This window comes from Pleurodeles waltl, chromosome 3_1, assembly GCF_031143425.1.
Source record: "Pleurodeles waltl isolate 20211129_DDA chromosome 3_1, aPleWal1.hap1.20221129, whole genome shotgun sequence".
Lineage (NCBI taxonomy): Eukaryota > Metazoa > Chordata > Amphibia > Caudata > Salamandridae > Pleurodeles > Pleurodeles waltl.
This window is the reverse complement of record NC_090440.1, coordinates 1978897568-1978913513: the sequence shown is the minus strand read 5'-3', so window position 1 is coordinate 1978913513 and position 15946 is coordinate 1978897568. Positions and strand designations below refer to the sequence as shown.

Here is a 15946-nt window from a genome sequence, read left to right as displayed (position 1 = left end):
CCCCACAAGACACCCCATCTTGGTTTCCCCTAGGTGTCTAGTTTTCATAACTGCGCAGGTTTGGTAGGTTTCCCCAGGTGCCGGCTGAGCTAGAGGCCAAAATCCACAGCTAGGCACTTTGCAAAAAACAGCTCTGTTTTCTTTGTGAAAATGTGATGTGTCCATTTTGTGTTTCCTGTCGAGGGTGCTAGGCCTACCCATGCAAGTGAGGTACCATTCTTATCGGGAGACTTGGGGGAACACAGAACAGAAAAACAAGTGTTATTGCCCCTCGTCTTTCTCTACATTTTTTCCTTCTAAATGTAGGACAGTTTGTTAAAAAGACATCTATTTGAGAAATGCCCTGTAAGTCACATGCTAGTATGGGCACCTCGGAATTCAGAGATGTGCAAATAACCACTGCTTCTCAACACCTTATCTTGTGGCCATTTTGGAAATACAAAGGTTTTCTTGATACCTACTTTTTATATTTCAGCAAATGAATTGCTGTATGCCCGGTATAGAATGAAAACTCATTGCAAGGTGCAGCTCATTTATTGGCTCTGGGTACCTAGAGTTCTAGATGAACCTACAAGCCCTCTATATCCCCGCAACCAGAAGAGCCCAGCAGACGTAACGGTATATTGCTTTAAAAAATCTGACATCGCAGGAAGAAGTTACACAGTAAAACGTGGAGAAAAATGGCTGTTTTTTTTACCTCGATTTCAATATTCTTTTATTTCAGCTGTTATTTTCTGTAGGAAACACTTGTAGGATCTACACAAATGACCCCTTGCTGAATTCAGAATAATGTCTACTTTTCAGAAATGTTTAGCTTTCTGGGATCCAGCATTGGTTTCTCACCCATTTCTGTCACTAACTGGAAGGAGGCTGAAAGCACAAAAAAATAGTAAAAATGGGATATGTCCCAGTAAAATGTCAAAATTGTGTTGAAAAATTGGGTTTTCTAATTCAACTCTGCCTGTTCCTGAAAGCTGGGAAGATGGTGATTGTACCACTGCAAACCCTTTGTTGATGCTATTTTCAGGGGAAAAAACACATGCCTTCTTCTGCAGCCCTTTTTTACAATTTTTTTTAAAGAAACGAAATTTTAGCTGTATTTTGGCTAATTTCTTGGTCTCCTTCAGGGGAACCCACAAAGTCTGGGTACCTCTAGAATCCCAAGGATGTTGGGGAAAAAAAGGACGCAAATTTGGCGCGAACTGCCCCAAATAGCCAAAAAAAAGGCTCGGCACAGGAGGGGAAAAGGCCTGGCAGAGAAGGGGTTAAGCCATCTGAAAGAGAAGGTAGCTGGGATGGTAAGGCAATGAGGCCAAAGGAAAAGATTACAAAAATGAAACCAGAGTATTTCATAATATTGTCAGAAAACTCATTTGCTCCAATGACTGGATCAAGAAAGAAGGAGAGAAAGAGGTTTTGTGATTTACTCCCCCACTGGACCCACTACCTATGATAGTAAAGTCACAGAAATCTAGTACATGCTCTATTTTTTATTTCATCTCATTAGATCTACTCACCGCACTTCTTGGATAACGTCACTTTTTAGCTCTCAGCAGATCTGTTATTAATTACTTGTTATTGTATTACAATACTTCCACAGACTATCCCTCTTCGTTGCTTTTCTCTACACTTTTGATTGCTCTCACCATGTGATGCTTCTCTTTCCAATCATTTTCTTCAAGCTTATCTCTTTGGAGCTTGCTTCGTCTACCTATGGCTTGTATTCTCAGTCCATACTCCACAAAACGCTGAAAAATCATTGTTTAATTCGTTTTTAAACTTTAGTGTTAAAATTTAGTATTTGGTTGATTTGAAAAATCCCTGTCTTCACCTTTGTCCACTTACTTCCGTGGTAGTTGTCTCGGTATTAATCATTCGGATTTGGGTGCAGGCAGTACAAGAATAGCAAAAAGTAAACCAGCCTGGCAAGATTTCAGAATTCATTTTTGACTAATAAGGGCACCGTTTTCAGGTGCGCATTTCATCTGACTGACACAAGAAGGTCAGAGGTGGGCGGGTGCCTGAAACAACCACTACAATGATTGCCTTCCAAGCAGGATACACGCAATGGGACAATAGACTGGCTTCAGCTGCCATTTAGTGACAACCACTAAGGGAGCGGAATGCCTGGGGAGCCACAAACACACTATGCACTCGTAGCAGGTCTTGGCAAATGTGGACATGCCCAGCCCATCCACATCTCGAACTGCAGCCGTCATCGTGAGACTGCAGCCACAGGTGGCCACGGGGCGCTTTATTTCGTTCCTCCACTGGCTTCCACTGCCACAGCACGTGCAACAATTACACATTTAGCGTCCTTGGCTCCTGGTCAAACAGTTATATGACGAAAGACGCAGCCGGAAAAAAAGTGTAAACAGAATATGTATATGGGGGGTAGCCACATGGTCCCACACAAATATGTTCTATTAGTAGCAGGCAGATGGGGTATTACAGTGAAGATAACTGCATTAAGTCGGCATAAAGGCCAGCCAACGCCTTCGACTTAGGAACATTAACTTGAGCGGAAGGCAATTATTTTATAGGAAAGGCAAATCTACTATGCTAGATATGCTATAAGTGAAAATATCTGGATGAATGTATAGTAAAGAGTTGTCATGGACTTAGGCAGTAGCTGACAGACCAATGAGCTTTGAATGCGCTATGAACGTGAAATGTCAGAAACCAAAAAAAATGGGCTCATGGTAAGTGCATGAAAGAGAGAGGTTGGAGAAAATGCCAAATTTAATCCATTGAAGAATGAAAAACCTAAGAACATGTAACCAGGGACCTATACCGAGATAAAGTAAATGTAAAGAACTCGCAAATGCCACGTATAAACACAGATATTGCACCAAAGGGAGGTGGAACGTTGTGAACTATAAACGGTACTTACCTGGACCGATTTAGTTTTTATGGGCTGTAAAGAAGTAACAGTTTCAGGCCATACGCCAAAATGGCATGAAGTTAAAGTGGCATTTTCCTCCCACGCAGCATATCGTGTGTATTCTTGTTTCTTACCGGCTCATCACCACTTTATGGCAAGTCCACGACCAACAACCAAATGGCTGGAATGACCAATCATCAGCGTGGAACGTTTACAATTTGTGCTTCACCTCTGATCCCACAACACTCCAATGATCATAGTAGGGTACAGGTACATAGCAACAGTCACATCCTGTCACACATCCTGTCAATCTGCACTGCAAGTGCCTCGGTCATGATGATTGACTAAAGGAAAACAACTGACTACACATGGTGCTCTATTTCTGCATTTAAGAGCTGCGTCTTATGAGAAGCAGGAGCGCTTTTAAGTGAAATGCAATTGGGTTACATTTTTGAATTGCTGCTGCTGTTTACAAGTGGTTACTTTACGTTACAATGCTGCGTTTCAGGTTGAGTAATCACACGTAAGGCAATGAATCAGTACAAGAAATAAACAGGTTGAAATAGTGCTTTTGTGCGCTTTATTTTAGAATTTATTAACTGAGTATATATGCCTTAAGTGTCAGATTGTAGGCACATACAAAGAATCTGGTGATATTGTGCTTTCCAAGCGAATGCTCTTTTTAGGGAAGCAATTTAAAGGAAAAAAACGTTTCAAATGAAGACGAGAGGTTAGTGTGAAAAAACAGACCGCGCCCCCATTTAGATCCTCCATTGAGAACGAGTCCTTGCATCTGTGAATTTTCATTGTTTACAAAGAGGATCTAAAAAGACACTAGTGAATCTGAGTTTTTCTATAATAAAATAATCACGGATCTCAAAGTATGTGCACTGAGACTGTTTCATCTTTAAGTCACTTGGCTTGTAAGTTTTGGCACGTCGTTAAGAGAAGGTCAACTAAATATGGCACAGTCACATCCATTAATGGATCAGAATCGCTGCATCTTGAAGCAAAAGCACATAGGTACAATGAAGTGTGTGCAAGCTCTCTCCTATTGAGCCTATGTACGCTGCAAAATCTTTGTAAGTAACACCATAAGAGTTTGATATTGTAATAGTCCCAGCCGGAATGTGCATAAGCGGTTTCTTTCAATGCTGTTTCAAGAGTTTGCTAAAATCAATCGTAGTCCAGAACAGGATTTGACAGGCTTATAAAAGGCACCACAACAGGCTTGATATCAGAACGTGAAAAACATATCGAAAATCCATTGTCTGATAAAAAAAATGATCATGTTATAAATAATGTCTTTTATGCGGAATATAAAAAAATGCAATCCTTATTTCTTTAGATGGGCTCTGGCTTTAACTTGTCTGCTAGGAAGTCGTTCACGAAGCCCTCCACAATCTCTGGTGTAATTTCTTCAACATCCATCACATATTTGGCTCTGGCAGACATATCCAAGATGGTGAGCAATGGCGCAGCTTCTGGAAGATTGGTGTAGTCTCGCAACGAGTCAGTCATGTCGTCCTGCAAGAGTCCAAAGGAAAAATTATGTAGTGAAATCCAGCAGGACCAAAGCGCCAACAACTGGTGAGACACCTGATGCGTCTGGACGATTTAGTGACAGAAGTAGTGAGCAGTAATAGACACATTATGCATCTCTCAAACGGAACACAACATGATAGACTGCAGTTATAACTTAACACGACTAAAACGTGTCTAAATCACCCCAGATCTCCCCTTTAATCTGTACGTGCACCCCGGGGTATTGTCAAAGAGCTATGTAATCGAATTCTCAATAATATCGAGCAAGAGAAGAAAAGATATGCTGTCATCTAAAACAACCCCTTCGGACCGGACTCGCAGCTACTCATCAGACCTTACTAGTAGCTTCCCTGAAACGCGTATCTTTGGGCTGCTTCTTGGAGCTATGATTAACTAAATTTCACTTGCAACCACTACATTTCTGTTCTCGCTCACGACCAACGTTGAACCGTGTTTCTATTTAGCATCCGCATTTCAACAGTTATGGGCCACTGTACGGTGTAAAATTATTACTGTACCTCATGCAAGTGGTATATATAGAGCGCTTTGACATCCACAAGAGAAGCAATAAAGATGCAGAATACAATAAGGAGAATTTGAAATATTAATCACTTTCTGCAGGCTTTTCATTTAGCAGAAGAGGGCACGTGCGACATACCACAGTTAGACAGCAGTTGATGGTTAAAAACAGCAACAACCTCAAATATTTTAACACATGAACTATGTAGTTCTGTACCAGTAACCACTGAAAAAGAAAACAGAGCTGGATTTTGAATAGTGCTTGCCCACACAAACACACAACATGCACGTAAACACCAGAAAACGCCTGCGAGGAAGCGTGTGTGCAGATTAATAGGCCCCTAAGCACACCGAACAAGAAATAAGAACAATGCGTCTCAATAAATCGCAACCAGTGGCACTTCCTTGGACAGGCCTTCAGAAAACAATGACTGGCAGAGCCAGACGTCGGACCCTGCATAGCACGCGAACACAAAGGCGCCTTTGCATCAATGTGCTCACAGACACGCATCATGCACGCAGGCTGACATGTAGGTCCAGTATGCAACCTTTAAATCTAATGTTTTCAGCCAATCCGGCCACTACAATCAATATTACAAATTAAAACATAGTAGTTATGATAAAAGTTCACACTTATTTCTTAAAATCAAGTAAGGTTAAAATGCAGTAATTCAGAACAATCATCAATCTTTAGGGAGAACATTTGCGTTTGGCCGTGTGACCATAGTATGACTTTATTTACTTTTTAGAAGTCTTCAATTTAAACGGAGCGCCAGTCCCAAGTGCATGATGTAAGATAAAGAGGAAAGTAGCAAACGGGCTATGGCTCTGGCAGAGGTAAGAGGTGTAAATAAAGAGTAAAGGCAAGTCAGAGATCTGTTCAGATGGACTAAGTGACTGTCCTCCTTTGCCACTGAAATGTCAAGTAAGGAGATTTGCCAAGATGCATCCTGTTTCCCCCATTTACATTACAGGATGTCAGTATTTACAGTATGGGACTGTAGGGGGCCTACATGGTGGACCATAGTAGAGACTTGCGATGACCAGGAATGCGTGACGATCTCTCCACAGGTCTGCCTTGTTAGTACTGAGTAATTAGTTGAGGATGCTGGTGTGGCCTGGAACTGTGCCAGCCACTTGCCAGCAAAGGTTCCAGAGGTCCTTTCATTCATTATAAGCCTGCCTCATTCAAAATGAGGGAAGAGGCAGAGAAGTTGTATATATATATATATATCATAATTTCTGGTGACATTATTTCAGGTGGGAGCAGGACAACTGTTAGAAAGTCAAGTTACTGTCTTTCATCTTGAGGTTAGAAGTAGGGAAGACATAGGTTACTATGTCAGGGATGGAGAGAACTATAATTAGGGCTCTCAATCTTGCCAGTCAAGAAGCAGGTATTCAGGTGCAAAGTGGCAGCAGGTACTTTCAAAACTGAATGGAGAGGCATATTTTATTGTTAGGATGGCATAGATATAAAATCACATCCATATGCCGAGTTCACAGGTGGGCCTTTGTGCTTTTAGCAGCCATGACACCCATCACAGTGCAATGCCTGACAACAGTGATTAACGACCTCAGGGTCATCTGCCTCAAACTCAGGGTCATCTGGAACCAAAACAAGTTACTTACCTTCTATAATGCCTTTTCTGGTAGAGATTATCAAACTGCAGATTCATCACCCTATAATGTTCTCCAGGCGTCAGACTTGATACAGAAAATTTCTGATCTTCTGATCTTCTTGCGAACTGGAGGCTGCAGTAGTATCAGCAGAAAGGCATACAGCAATCCTGGGTTCCAGGCTAAATGCATCTCTGAGCGAGAGCCGCTTTTTCAAACTACAACATGCAGAAGTCCTGACATTGCCCATTCTCGGCAGTAGCAAAGAGATCGAGCCAAGGTTCTCCCATTGTCCTGGCACTCGAGCTAAGTGCAGAGGCACAGAGCCTCCTGGCACGAGGTCCAAAACCCCACTCCCAGTTTGTTGCAGTACTGCATGGCAGTACAATTGTCCATGAACATCTGAACCAGCCTTCCCTTGATGGATGGGAGGAAGACTTTCCATGCCAAGCAAACATGTGGAGCCGAGCTTTCACCAGAAACCAGAGTACTCTGAACTCTACATCTTCCAGGTGGCCACCCCAACCCTGAAGCAATGCACCAGTCACCACTGTCAGCTCTGGGTGAGGAAGCCTGGGAAGGAGCGGTGCAACCGAGTTCCCCATCAATTGGGAATATCGTCCTATGTGGTGTTCACCAATCGCAGGGCTCGGCTGGTGTAAGGGGAAATGGGTTTGCCAAAGGTGCCCTGCTTCTTGGATTCCCCGTCCTGTGGGGAGGAAGGGAATGCATTTGGGTGATCCTGGAAGTTGAGGCCTGTACAATCAAGCTCCCCGGGGAGGGGTGCTGGTAAAAGGAAGGCTGGGAATTCTGTGGCAGGACAATGGTGTCAGGCAATCATCCAGTGCACAGGAGCTCCTGTGCACGGTTTGGCCTAGTCCCCCCAGGAGAACATCAGTGCGAACTTCATTTAAGGGAAGCAATGGTTTCAGCCAAACTGGATTCTGAGTGAAGCACCACCCACTCAAGACGTTAGTCTTGACCTTAGCTGCTGGCAGCAGTAGGTCAAAGACCTCTAGTGCTCTGCACATCATTGTAGCAAATGATGCACCCTCCTCTGAAACAGGACCTCTAGGTGAAGCATACCAGAGCCCTGAGAAGTGGCCAAGCAACTGGCATCCCCCAGCTCCTCATACCAGTTTTCTTCTGGCTCATGGTCCTCCTCAAGGGGACCAAACCAACCCCTCCGCCCCCCAACTCCCTTCAGGAAGAAGGGGGCAAATTACGCAAAAAAGTGTCGTCAAATGTTGAGCAAAGGGGGAAAAAATGACCAAGGTAGCTCTCTGGATCCACAGTGTTGGTGAAGAAAGAAAGGAAATGATGTCAATGTGCCGATGTAGCACATGAAAGGGCACCACAACGTCACTTATGATGTGGGTGACAGTATGCCGATCAGTGCCACCTCCTAGCAGACAGAGGTACTACTCAAGATTTTCCACATCCAGACTGACTCCAGGGAATATTCTAAGGTGAGGAAGCCACAGTTAATAGTCTATATCAGAAATAAGCCTGTGCCTCCTAAACCATGTAAAGTAATATAGCTAACAAACTTAGAGTCTGTAGAGAAACCCAAAGTTGGTAGTGCATGTAAGGCATACAACTGTTTTGGCAACAGTTTCATCTTAACCACAGCTATCCTGCCCAAAAAAAGAGCAGGGTTCAATGTGCCAAGTTTGTAAGTTACTTTGGACGTCTTGTAGAAAGTCAAATGAGCTGTACAATTCTATTAAACGTAGGTATGTATTGAGATACGAGGGTCATTGTAGCTAAAAGTGACTGCTTAAATCTAGCTTCACCTCTTTAATAGGCAGATTCAGGACTGCTGACGTCTACAGGTTTCTTTTAAACCCAGACAACAATGCATATCATTCCAACTCTGTCATCCAAGGCGGAAAAGCAGAAGCATATCATCTGCATAAAGTGCCAGTTGGAATTTGCAAGAGAGATTACAAAGAGAAGCAGGAAAAGCATACATCCTCCTCTTGTTATATGACCAAGAAAAAACTGAACTCGACTCTCATGAACGTCACTAGAGTCTTATGCTGACATCTCTGAGCTCTACCATCTAAAATGTCCTGTTCAAAAACTGCCAGTCCAGCCAGTCAAATGTTCTTTCGGCATCATGTGATGAGCACTGCCTGGAGAGGAGTCTGGTTATTTACGATGTTCGATGTCCCATTCTTCAAACTACTTCTGCTTTACTTGTAGAAGTATTCCAGGGTCCTCAGCTGTGCATGGCCTGTTAGCATCTTCATCCATCTTTTCTGGGAAAGTGTTCTTATGATGCATCTCCAGAAAGGTCGGATGCACTTCTAGATTCTGGTACGTGCTCCCTCATCTTGTTGAGCCAGGCAGTTTTCTTTAAGAATTTATCCCCAGATATCCACCTTTAATGGGTGTGGGTTTATCACACCAGTCTCATTTTCTATGGAAAAGATCTGTATGATCTGTATGATTTTTAATCCTGCTACCGTCACCACATCTGATACTATCGTATTCAGCCTCTTTGCCCTATGCTAGTATGCAGGAAGCCCAAAGTAATCTTCAGGTGCACTAGTCTACGATCAGATAGTGTAGTCTGTTCAATAGTAACCTCTCTTCATGTCTTGTAAAGGGGAGCTAACAAGAAAGTGGTCTAATTGAGCATACGTTTTGTGGCCTACGAAGGAAAAGGTAACATGGATGTAATCCCCATGTGTTGCTCCCCCCACTCTCACCTTTTATACAGTCTAAAACAGTGGTTCCCAACCTGTGGTCCAGGGACCCCTGGGGGTCTGCGAAGCCTCCTCAGGGGGGTCCGTGACTGCTTAGAAAATTAAATAATATTAACAGATTAGGTCCCCAGCTTTTAGTAATGACTCTGGGGGAGGGGGGTCCCCAGTATCCAAAAAAGATTCAGTGAGGGTCCCCGGGCTTCGGTAATGATAAAGTGGGGGTCCACAGAAGTCAAAAGGTTGGGAACCACTGGTCTAAAACAATCTTAAGGTCACACTCCTCATCAATTCCTCCTCTGCCACGCTAAGTAGCTCTGGCATACTGGCTCTCAAAATTAGCTCTTCGCCTGTGTTTGGTCCATACAGTAACACCACTGTGTACTTAAGTTTTCCCAGTTCCAAATTCGACATAATTTAACAGTCCATAGGGTCTGCTTTAATGCCCATTATTTTACCTCTAAAACTATTAGTGCAAACAATTCTTTTCCACCTCTCTTAGCTACTCCTGAAGACATCAACTGCTGATGGACCATCTTGATCTCAGACAAGTCCAGTCTTTTTCTATCAAATGCGTTACTTGTTGCCGACAAGAGAGGTTAGCACCATACTCTCATCATAGTGAAAAATGGCCCGCTCCTTAGCTGGTGACTTATGCCCTGTTACTTTGAGGTGGGCATGGATTGGTTCATGGGCAGTGTTGTGCATCAGACTCGAAAGCCCTGCATCCATCCTTCCAGTAAAAATCTCCACAATGTGACCAGAACGCCAACCAGTTGCCTCTTATGAAGAACCTCAAAAGCACTCCATTTCCCACATTAACAAAACCACAATTCCATTAACAACTTATTTATGCATTCCTTTGCCATTATTGCCAGGGTGTGGCCCTCAATACCTGCCAGGTTACCCCCTCACTAGTCCGTTCGGTCAATGATTAATAAGCCCCATAATGATATACCCACCAAACCAACTATTGTCCTATTCAGAGAGTGCAGCCAGAGCTCATAGAAACTGATCGCCTCCTCCCTAATCTTCGAATTCCTACTTCTCCCCAAAAATGTGTTGATGCCACAATGAATTATTTTCTCATCACAACCCATCCAGTAGGACCACAAGATGCCCACCTCTGACTGGTACCATATACAACTGCCTTGATATTACCATTTAGTGCCGCAGACTACCACAGGTCAGACATTTGCTCAGATACTGTCCCTGCCCCCACCTACTATATATTACATTAGGTGGCTTCAAACGTTTTCACCAGGAACAATAACAGACCTTTTCTTTAGGCCACAGCATCAGTGAATGGATGTCCAATCTGTCTACCTTTGTGCACACACTGCCAGACCGAGTGTATTTCTGTAGACTTGGGAAACAAGTTATGGTTTGTCCCCGAGTTCTAAAATCTCAAATGTTTCCTTGAAGGATCCCACCATCACCTGCCTCTACTTCAACAGGAAAAAAAAGTAAAAAGAGATACTCCAACTGATATAGTATCTACTATAACAGGGAAGGAAGGACCTGCATTTTCTCAAGGTGAACACCGACAGGTCGTGGTAGATATGCATCTTGTACCGCTTGAAAATCAATGCATCTTCAAAGAAATGGACTTGTAATGAAATATTGAATATTACACTTTCCATGCCTACTGTAGGTTCACTCTGTGCTTTCTGTCCGGTCTAATTGGGGGTGTCACATCTTCACATAATCTTCTCTTATCACCATCTGCATGTTTCAGGATTCATTTAATCTGTATGTTGTTGTGATGAAATAGTTTTTTTAAGCCATTCTTGCTTACTTTGCAACTCAATATTTAGTTACTCCAGGACCTCTACTCTTGCACTAACTGCATCTCCTTTTTTAAAATCTTTTTTATGCATTCAATTTAGTTAACTTTCTCAGTTCTCCCATTTCCCCAAAAAGCTCATGCGAGGAGGGTTTCAGATCTCTGTAAAATGAACATGTCTGTCTTGATTTCTTCCAAGTTGTTGTCTAGGTATTCTTGTGAGATGGTTGGTCTTGCAGGTCTTTAGTGGCCTTTTCAGATGAGTCCTGTGGGTTCAGCCCATTCATCTGTTGTGTCCTTTTTAGGTTGAGCATAGCAGCATGCAAGTGCTGCTTTTCCGATGTGTTATTTATTTGGGCTTTTAACCACTCTCACCTCATGCCCATCACTATCACTTGTTCACGGGCTTGCCCTTCAAAAATCCTTTGTTATGATTGGTAAATGCTTTACGTTTGTCCCTCCTTGGGGCTGTTTAGTTACTGCCTTGGATATCGACCCTGTTACATGGCTAATTGCACTTTTGCCAATACGTTTGACTGCGAGCAAACTTTTTTTTCCTTTTCTGTGTCTATTTCATGTTGATTCACATGGCAGCGGTAGCGCTTTGAATCGGCTCACTTATGTGAAACTGTTTTACTTTTCATTTTCTATTTATGTGGCAAGAAAAGGCTGGTTAGGAGTTTACAATGCTAATATCTCTAACTCGAGCAAAGGCAAGACCCACTGCATTGCAAATGCTTGTTCACATAGGATGGGCCCACAAAACCTTATCCAAAGGGGTCCCTTCTTTCCTTGTCACCTAACACTTCAGATGTCTCAACACTCTGCTCTTTAGTTCAGGGAGCAGTTGTACATCAAGTTTAGTTCTCCTCATTTTCCTTCCTATTCCTGTGTAGTCTCCATCAATTATGCCTATGTGAGAGAGGGGCTCGGGAATATGCTGAAAATGACCTGTCAAACTATTTCTCAGTTGATCCAGTAAACATCTTTGCTGTGGGCTCCTGCCCTCTTCTTAACCCCATCAGTGTCTTGCTTGTCTGCATTAACAATGACAATTGTGCTGTGGCTCGCCTTAGCCTAACAGAACTGTGGGTCGCACCCATCAGTACTTCCAAGCTTCCAGGTCACTTTTTATCCGGGTGTTACCATAGTACAGATTATAGTAGTCTCTGCTCCAGTTTTCCCTTCCACTATATACTACCATTGCAGATGCAAGCGACTGCTGCTATATTTTGACCTGACCACTTGGTGCTTTACACAGTGCCCTCTGCGTGGAATGGGCCATTGTCTACTCACCCACCCTCTAACCTTCTCAAAATGGTGGATGATCTCCAAATTAAACATCTCAGTCCTCAATGCTAAACTACTCCTCAGGCAAAAGTGCACCACTCAGTCCTATGCCCACTCCTGGTGCTTCAGTAGTACCACCACCAGAGATTCATCTGAATCCTCTAGTGGTCTCGTCTGGACACCACACCAGAAATGTACTGGGAAGTTGTTTCTGTATTTTATTTGAGCACGCCTACATCATGCAAAATGGCACTGGATACCAGATGCAAAAGTCCGGATAGTCTCTGCTACTTATAAACTCAATGCAGTGGCCCCAGTTCCTGCAGGAGGGAACCAGTGACCAGTGCACAACAATAATTCCTTGCTTCTAGGAGGCCACTGTGCTTATCAAGCTCGACCCAGGCACCGGCCACAGCCCACCAGTATGGCATCCCTTTCTGTTTGCTTTTGTGGTGTCTTTTGGCCACATCCAAGGGCTGTTCTCTGTTCACAAAGCTGTTGAGAGGCTCACCTCAAGACTATGACATTTGAAATTTTGTCCCTGCTGTTTACCTTTAGCTAGTAAGTAGATGAGCACATTGCATCACTTTATTTTAATTACTGTAAGTCTGGGCAGAGAGGAGCACGGGGAATCACGTTTTAATCATTTCCCGACTGGCTATACCCACATTTACATGTTAATGGCATATTTAAAAGTACCTGAATGGTAAAATAAAAATGATTTGTTCAAAACCTTAATTTTGATACATATGTATACCTATATGTATATAAAGGAACCACTGGGCTAGAAAGGAATATTAATCATAGTTGGAATCCTGCTGCAATGGTGACAATCTTTGATTTACTACTTATGTTCCCCACCTCATTGCATTTCATTATTCCATATATTCATTTTTTAGTTCACATTCCTCATTTCTAAATGCATATCTCTTTTAGTATTGTTTGCACATGTCTAGCATTTGATAGTGCATTCGTTATTCATATCTGTATCTATTCACAATTGCTACTGTACCAGAGAAGTAGATGGACATGCAATATGATTAATATGTTAATTCTTGTGTTATACATCATTCATTGTGAAAGTTACCTAAAAGTTACTGGCCAACACATTTCTGCCCTCTACAAAGAGCCAAGGAAGGTCTGGGAGCATTCTTCAGGGCCTAGGATCCCTCATAATCATGCAATGCAAGCAAAACCTACTCCGCTAATTGGGAGTGTGGGTGAAATAAGAAATAATATGGGGCCTACCTGTGGGCAAAGAATTACCTTGTGGAGGCCCTATACCTGAAGGCTACTGGCCCCAGGTCGCCAGGAGGGGAGGTTTTCCCTTATAGTCACACAAACTCCAAAGGAGGCGCTCGTTTGGCACCTATCCCGTCCCCTCACTGGACTGCTTGAGGTTTAATATTTACTTTAATTGCTTTCATTGCCAATATTTAGTTTATTTTATAGTTAAATTATCTGCAATAGAAGACGGCTCTGATTTTTATACAAGTGTAACAATTGTTTGCATTCTTGAATAGGTTGATTAATGGTGAAAAAAGATTTGGAACCCACTAACAACAAATACTCCTGTGAGTCTCACAACACTGGTCATTGCCCAGAATGCACCATGCGCATGTAATGAACAGGTGGTTTATGGGTAACAGTCTACCAGGTTTCCTGTCTCAAGTTGGTATACTGGCACTGAGCCTTCACTTTGCCAGAGGGTCTAGAAAGCCTAATCCCGGGTCACATTTAGCTCAAAACTGCAGAACATATCATTTAATGCCCAACGTGGGAAAGATCTTTGAGTAATCTTGAGTGACACTCACACAACTTTACTTATATTTACTAATAACAGAGATGCAAATTATTTTAGTTTTCTCTCAATTCAGACAAGAGCTCCCTCTTCTGCTCTAGTTTTCTCAGGGTTTTGACTAATACAAGTTATTTGCCACTTTCATTTCAGTTTTGACTCTCATTTCGAATTAGTTGGGTAACCTGTTGTGATATACACCTCATGGAAAAGGGTTTCCCCGAGGCAAGCTATGAAGTCACTTTTGCAGTAAATGCACATGCTGCATAACAACTTGAAATATTTTACTGACTGGTGGAATTTGAACCACTAGGCACTTTCATACATATAAAGCTGCCCTCCCACACCTACAGAATATGAATCTGCAGAATATGAATCTAATCATGTAGAACTCCTATAAGGATATCAGGAACTCCAAGCTTGGTTTGTTGGACATTTATCACTTGTAGTGCAGAATGTTCTAATGGGCCCCTTAAGTAAAACGGAAGCTACCTGGCCCATATTGACTAGTCATACTTGGCATCCAGATGCAGCAAATCTGAATTTTCCAGAATTAAGTCTGTTAAGTCAGTTAGTGGCTGTATACAGATGACTTCGACAGCACATTTGACAGATAGCAGGGACAGAGTATTGGCTACTGGTACTGCACAACAAATGCACCATCCTGCAATGCAGGTAATTAATCTACAGACTATTAATGCAGTCATGGATAAAGTGCCCCGTAAGTGAGACCAGAGTCCATTTTGGATTGCTTACAAAACAAATGAACTAGAAGCAGTCTAGCCTCACACATCACTATAGAACATAGAATTCTAACTATGTGTGTTCCACTTGGCATGGCACCACCCATTGAGGAGTGTACTAAATTTTTTAAACAACTTTGAAACTGTCTCTTTGATATTTCTTAGTAACGTTTGAAAGAAAGCAGTGGTTCATCAGCATTTGGTTACTGTTTCTGTTCAAAATCTGAATTGAAGATTCCTAAAACTAGGATGGAAGTCTACACCTCTGTTGGCCAGGATCCGTTAGGTTCTAGAGCTGCAAAACTGCAACTCAAAGCAAAATAAAAAAGGCCAGGGCTTGGGGTAAAGAAAGAAAAAGAAGGAAATTAAACAGAAAGCTTTTTCTAGCTCATTCTCTACGTTCTTTGCAGGATTAAGAGGAGAGTAAAACAGAAAGTAGTGCACAGAATAAAAGGTAAAAAAAAAAAGTGAAAGGGAGCTGGCATGCAAAGTCAAGGTTAGCGTGGAGAAAGGAAATAAAGGTTGGGTCTCTAAAGCTCATTAAAAGAAAAGAAAAAAAAGTAGCTGGATTCACGAAAAAGAAACATGCTGCAGAATCTGTTGGTTTATGATGAAGAAATACAAATTGAAGGGAATATATTGTGCAAAATTAAAACTGCACTTTGTTCACATTTGTCAGACACCTATAGAGTCATTCTTGCAGACGATGATTGGGCTCAATCATTTGAGGAATTCAGGAGGGAAACATGCATGCGAATAGGGTTTGAAACAGGTTCCATAATTACAAAGAAACTAAATGGGATGAGGGAAAAAGATTAAAGAAAAAGAGTGCACAATAATGTGTGTCCGCAAATAAAGCATTCAACTACAGTTTTACCAGCACATACTGACCTCACGATACTAAACAAACCTTTTGGAGTCGTATTCCTCAGTTATAATGATAAACTACAGTTAGTCAATCAAACTATGCACAAGTTGGTTGTGATTGATTCCAGTTCTAGATTCCTTTGAGTGTGGTAAAACAAAAAAAAAAAAAAAAAAAAAAAGACT

General features: G+C 42.2%; 1 protein-coding gene across 1 annotated transcript in view; it reads right to left on the bottom strand.

The window, feature by feature from the left end:
- Positions 1–3437: 3437 nt before the first annotated feature.
- NXN (nucleoredoxin) overlaps positions 3438–15946 on the bottom strand; it is a 325735-nt gene continuing 313226 nt past the window's right edge. The window contains exon 8 of the mRNA XM_069226372.1: positions 3438–4411. Coding sequence (XP_069082473.1) covers positions 4229–4411 — 183 coding nt within the window. The 3' untranslated portion in view covers positions 3438–4228. The remainder of the gene's footprint in view (positions 4412–15946) is intronic.